This window comes from Lupinus angustifolius, chromosome LG01, assembly GCF_001865875.1.
Source record: "Lupinus angustifolius cultivar Tanjil chromosome LG01, LupAngTanjil_v1.0, whole genome shotgun sequence".
NCBI classification, from domain to species: domain Eukaryota; kingdom Viridiplantae; phylum Streptophyta; class Magnoliopsida; order Fabales; family Fabaceae; genus Lupinus; species Lupinus angustifolius.
In genome coordinates, this window is record NC_032009.1 from 16,859,092 (window position 1) to 16,866,106 (window position 7,015).

Sequence of the window (7,015 nt, forward strand, 5' to 3'; positions counted from 1 at the left end):
TGAAAAAGACAGGTTGGTGATTGTGTTTACGTGTAGCGCATTAATTTGATGGTTATGTTTGTCTCGGATTTTATGTCACAGCCGGGTGATGTTTAACTATCAGTATTTTATTCAGCTTCGTCGTTACAACAAACCCAAGCAGTTTTCTTTTCTTGACTTTAGACAAGCAATCCACCGGTTTAAGCTCCAAAACCACTAAGAATTTCTAAAATTCCCTTTTCCTTTTACTTTAATTTCTCCATTCAATTATAGTATTTTCCACACATTTGAGAAGAAAATCTCAAATTCAATATATCACATCTTCAAATCCCATTCTATCATTTCACTTTTTTTAAAAAGAATCATCTAATATATCATCAATTATTTTTTGAATTATTTTTCTAATAGTAATAATGGCTAATGTAGTGATAAAGTTTTAAAATTTATACATTATCAATACATATATTTTTTCCTCATATTTTATATCTTGAAATGATACAAAAGGGTATTTCAGGAAAAACGTGAAAATGGGTGAAACAAATATAAAGATAAATGAAGTCATAGAAAACCGGCAAGTCTCGCATGTTACATGTCTTAATTCATTAAATTAAAATCTTCAATTCATTTTAGCGTTTCTTTAAAAGGGAACAAAATAAATTTACTTCCACTTCTACAAATGGAATGAGGAAAACATATCTAACTTTAATTTCTTTTTCATCTAAAAAATATATTTTATGTGCTCATTGTATCTATCTACATCTTGCTTTGTACCTACTCATTACATAGTTTTGCAAATTGCAAATACACATTCTCACAATGAAGAGAGAATGCAAAGAAGGTCACTAGTTTTTTATTTATAAAATCAACACAACAACAACGTTATAGGTTAAACTAACACAAACTTGGTTTTTTTCTTCTGCTAAGGCTCTGTTTGGTTTGCTCTGTTTTTTCAATGGAGAAGCACAAGTGCAAGCTTTGTTTCAGAAATTTTTCCAATGGAAGAGCCTTGGGAGGTCACATGAGGTCTCATATGATGAACCTACATGTCCCTCCTAAATTCAACGAGTCATTATCATCACCATCACCACCATCAGTTCGACTCAGTTTCGAAGCCGAGTCAGCATCCTCTCCATCTTCATCATCGTCCGAAGATAACAAGAATCTTTCCTATGCCTTAAGAGAGAATCCAAAGCGAAGCTTGCGACTTTCAGATCCTGAGTTTGCAGACACAGGCTCCGTGATCCTTCAAGATAGAGAGAGTGAAACTGAGTCATCGAGAAACCCAACTCGGAGGCGATCTAAAAGAGCATGGAAACTCGGTCCCCTCGATCAACAACAATTAAGTAAGAATATCAAGTTTAGTATGCATTTTAACAAGAATGAATCTTTGAGTTCAGTTTCTGACACAACCACAGAGGAAGATGTCGCTTTTTGCCTCATGATGCTGTCTCGTGACAAGTGGAAGAGACAACAAGAATTGTACGAGGTAGAAGAACCAGAAGAGGAAGATGATGATGACGAAGATGAAGAGGAAGATGAAGAAGAGAATTACGAATCGGATGAAGAAATGAAATCATCGAAGACAATATTAACTAGAGTACGAGGTAAATACAAATGCGAAACATGCAACAAGGTGTTTCGATCTTATCAAGCATTGGGTGGACATAGAGCGAGTCATAAGAAGATCAAGACCATCTTAGAGGAACAACCAAAATCTGAGCATCATATTAACACTAGTAATATTAATGGAGCTAAGAAAATTCATGAATGTCCGGTTTGCTTTCGGATTTTTGCTTCAGGTCAAGCCCTTGGTGGGCATAAGAGAACACATGTGATTGGTTCTACCGCAACCACAACCGCGACCACAATAACAATCCCTGTTCCAAATTTCGCTAAGTTCGGAGATAGTTTCATAGATCTTAACCTCCCAGCCCCCATGGATGATGTTGAAATCGAAGCCTCTGCAGTTTCAGATGCAGAATTTGTCAAATCACATTAATCTGTCAATGAAGGTTTTTTCAACTTTTTGTTTTTTTGATGAGTGAAGGATGATTCAAAGGTACAAAATTTTGGTTCTGTTTTTTAGTACAATTTTATATTTCTTAAGATCAGCCAAATGGCTAATATGGTTACTCTATATAGATATAATTTATATAATAATCTTATTATTCTTCTAATTGTAATTCAGGTCTTCTGGATTGTAATGACTTTTGAGTTACAGAATCCTTTAATGAAGGACCTAAACTTTTTAATTTTTATGCTTATTCTGTTGTTCATTTTTAAACTTAATTTATATATTTACTTGTATATAGATTTCTTTGGATTATTTTGGTGTTTGTTTTTGCTTTATATTGTGTTATGGAGTTAAGCAGAAGAATATGGGAAAGCATGCGTTTTCGACTGGGTTCTGTTTCAACTTACAAGCATATACTAAAAAAATACCATGTAATTGTTGTAATGTTCTACCATTTATTGCTTGCAAGACGTGAATATTAAATCAATAAAAAGTCACTCACTTTAAGTTGATCAACCTGCATATTTTATTAGTAGAAAAGTAACTTCAACTTCTGACAACCGCCATTGTTCAGTTCATGCAGAGCAATATGCTTTCTTCACGATTCACTTTGTTTTTTCCTCTTTCTAGTTCTTTTCCAAAGAGGAATATCTTTTATATATACACAGGTATTTCCTGCTTAATGGTCCATACGAACAAGTATCATCTTCATTCCATTAATGGAGAGGCAAGTGCTACTTTACTCATAGTTTCAATTATAAAATTGTGATTTTATAATAAACAAAAAAATAAAAATATTATTGAACGTTGTCTTTTATGTGTTATTATATGGTATTTGCCTCTTCGTTAATGAAGATCCTTACTCCATGTATTAATCATTCAATTTTATATATTTTGTTTTTTGAGAATTTGAATGTATTTATTGTGTTTGAAACTTTATATTATAATTTTTATTATAGTAGTTACTTAGGATTTTATAATTATCCATAAAATTAGGTAATGTTAACGTCAAAACATGGAAATGGAAACTATATCACGGTGATGATTAAATCGTGTTTTGCTTTTTTATATATATAGTATAGGTAAGGGGTTTTGTAATTTTAACGATTCATCATCCTGCTTTAATTTTATATCTAATAGCAGAAGGATTGATTCTTTTATTAGGTGAAAATACAACATCTTACAAGATTATTCTTTTCGCATTTTATCCAACTAGCACATTCTACAAAACCATCCTACTTGATAGAATAGGGTATGATAAAAATTTAACAATATAAATATTTGCTGTAACATTATATATATTTTTGAAACAATGGAAGAACATAAGGTGTAACATTATATGACATGACGCATTATAATATGGTGGTGGAATACATAATTATGGTAGAATAATAATTTATGCAATTAAAAAAATAACTTATACTTAAAAAATAGAATATGTACTTATTTATTAATAGAATAATAATTTTAAGGTCTTGTTTTAGAAATTCAATACATATTTATACACTACTTTTCAACTATATCCTTATTTATTACTCATTTTTTACCATATATTTTCATACGTCATTTTAGTTCAGTTTTAAATGTGCATTAAATGAATTATTTTAGTTATTATATTTTAAATATTAAATGATCTTTTGATATTATATGCCTAACTTTAAATATAAAAGCCACTAGATACTTTTAGTAATAAAGAAAAATAAAAAAAACATGAAAATGATGGAGTAGTAGATACTCTTATATCAATCAAGAGTATAATATTTATCAACTATTAGTGTATCATCTACTTTATCTATATTTTTTTTTGAAGAGTGGATAGTCTCGTCATTGAATCTGATTAATTTTTTACTCATGAATAATGAATCAATAGCCTGGTGATTGAATCTGATCATCAGGAAATTTTATTTTCCACTTTTGGGAAATATGTAAAGATAATGTTGAGAAAATAAAAAAATATTCAGATCCTCACTTTACTCTTTGTTGATAAATTAATTTGGTGTAGTTGGTTGTGACTCAAGGTATCTAGCTGAGGCAGGCCTTTTGGTTGTATATAGATAACTCAATCACCCTCATTAATTTTGTAATAAATGACATATGATTCATTTCATGCACTTGTTTTATTTTTATTTATTTCACTGTATTTTATTGGGTGACACTATTATATTTAATTTAGACTTTAGCAGCTAAAATGCTGAGATTTCACTTGAATCAATCTGACTGGTTAACAACTAAACCAAATTAGAAAGGAACTATAAAGTGGAAAGTTGGATGCTTAGATGGAACTACTAACCAATTATTTTTTATAAAGTAGGGTATTAGATACTAGCTACCCCTATCATGACACTTCTTTGAGCTGATAATACTATCATAGTTTATACACTTCTCATATTGTTTTAAAGTGAATTTTCATACTATAAGATAATTTATGATTTTTTGTGATTAAAATTATGATATTTGTTCTATTTAATTATTTTTTGTGATTAAAATTATGATATTTGTTCTATTTAATCATTTTTACCGAAATATTTCTAAAAACTAAAAAAAATAGTATACATGTCATAATTTTAATGGCTGAAGGAGATAGTTTATCTCCTAATATGAGAAGATACTTGATTCTCAACATATTTGAATTTAACTTTTTTGAACTGTTATGGTTACTCACTAGGGTCCACTTACTCCAAAAACTTACTTTACATTATAACCATCGATTCTAGAGAAATAAAATAGTTTGAATTAATGAATAGATCTGAACCATTGAATTTCTAAAAAAATGATGATTATAATTTAAAATAAATTTAAAAAACTTATTTTTATATTAAGTGAATCTTATTTATAAAAATTAGATGAATCTTGGAACGTAGTCAATAGTAGAAATAAGATAAATTAGATGAATAGTCAATAGTAGAAATAAGATAAATTCTATTGTCTCATAGAGAGCGCCCACGATATATAAGCTCTACACCAAACTGTTTAAATAGTCACGGTCATTCTACGGCTGTCACTATTTATATATTATACTACTGGTACCCATAGAATGATACTTGATTTCATACCGATAAATTGTGGAGTGCTTCTTAGTATTCGAAGAAATTTGAAATTTTCTCAATATCACAAAATAAGATGTTAAAGGCTGTCTAGTTGTAGTAAACTCTCTAGTTATAGGAAAACTAATTAAATGGATATTATAAAACTCAGTTCAGACCGGTTAGTTTATCGATTTAATTATGAACCAAATATTTGATTATTTCGAGCCTTTCATTTAACTACTTTTGCATCAAAGTCAGATTGACTCAGTCGATTTAAATATAAAATCGGTGACTCAGATGGTTGGATTGACCGAGTCTTCAAAAAATATTTTTAAAAAAATAATCAAAACAATGTTGTTTTTAGATAAAAAAAAATCAAATACTTATTCGTAATTATAATTTAGGTAATGTTATAGCAAAACCTTCATTGTTTAATTAAATTTAAAATTTAGGTACACTTTTGTTGCAATTAAAACATAATACATATATTGTTTTATGACATTTTCAACTTATTTGTTACATTTTATAATAATAAAATATTATTTGTTGGTTATTAAATATTAATGATAATATTTTTAAATTTGGAATACAAAGTTATTAAATAATGTTAGTAAATACTATGGGATTTTAGAATTTAATGTAAACCAAGTCAACTACTCTAATATTGATTCATTAGTAAAATTAGTGACTCATTGACTCAATGCCTTAATTGAGTTATTGACTTAGCCCAAGCCACAATCTTAAATCTTAAGAAAATCACCTGACCTAAATTACATTTTTAATATTTAACGAGACACAAGGTTGCATCCCAATGCTAAAGTTTTAGGTTTACATGAATTATGCTAAAATGTTAACATAATAAGTAAACTTTGAACAGTAATAGTCAAATCAATGAGACACCTAACAAGACGTCTCTAACCAGTTGGATCTTGTAAATCCTCTCCCTCGGAAAGAACCAATTGATGGTTTTGTTTAATAGAATGGATGTTGGCTTTGCTCCAAGTAAACCATATTCAGACCTGAGAACTTTTTTGCACAACAAAAGTGTTAGATATTTGTGGAACGGCAAGCGTACCATATGTCCGTATCGTCCAAGTAATAAAATCCGGTAAAGTACCGAAATATCGTCCTCAAGGAGCAGAGTGAATTTACACTAATTCCTACAAGAATTAGTTAAGCAATATTTACAATGATATTTGTATAAGATTTGTTTTTAATTATGAAATTTGTAAATTGAATGAAAGGTAAATAAATTAAATTGGGATCGAAATGCATCGTTCTTTCCCAATGACATCCATGGATTCAATTCCAAGTGAATTATGAAGTTACTGATTCAGATGCACATGTCATTCAAATCATTCACATCAATCCATTGAGTATAAAATCCTTAGATAATTGTTCAAATGTCAATTCCTTGAACATTTAACCAATTAACTAGCATTACTTTTCATGTAAAAGCAATTCATGCTTCATTCTTCATTCCTAGAGTAATGATGTATGAAGGAAGATGATCCAGGTTCGTTATCAAGTTTAATTTCTCAATTAAACTTGAACCTAAGAACAAGAACTTAGTAGCAAATTAAATTCATGCATTAATAACGGGATGAACTTCCCAAAATCAAAAAACTATTACAATGGAATCGAATCCAGGAGTACAAATGTTAGAAGATTACATTTTGAATCCCTCAACAAGAACTAATCACTCATTCTCGCTATTACATTGCTTGAATCATGAAAGTATACAAGGTATCATGTGAAATAGAATCGTTTCCCCAAGTTCTATTCTAATCTCCCTATTTTTTCGTGCCAAGAAATTGCTTCAGAAGTGTTTCGATAACTGATTTTTCCTCCAGAACTGCCTATATCAGCCACTAACTGTTATTCTCTCGCACAAGCTAGAGATTCTCGCTTGAGCGAGAGAAGATGCATTTCCACGCCTGAACACCTGGTTTTCAAAACAATTACTCATCCAATCATGACATCGGCTACATTCACT

The 7,015-nt window shown here is 29.7% G+C and overlaps 1 protein-coding gene across 1 annotated transcript; it reads left to right on the plus strand.

Annotated features, from left to right (window-relative positions):
• Positions 661 to 2,116, plus strand: LOC109350245 (zinc finger protein ZAT9-like). Its single transcript, XM_019591441.1, has one exon. It carries the CDS (start codon positions 932 to 934, stop codon positions 1,976 to 1,978), a length of 1,047 nt encoding a protein of 348 aa, XP_019446986.1. The 5' UTR covers positions 661 to 931; the 3' UTR covers positions 1,979 to 2,116.

What these genes read in the sequence shown, in the direction of transcription:
- LOC109350245 (XM_019591441.1), top strand. Translation starts at nt 932, where the DNA reads ATGGAGAAGCACAAGTGCAAGCTTTGTTTCAGAAATTTTTCCAATGGA.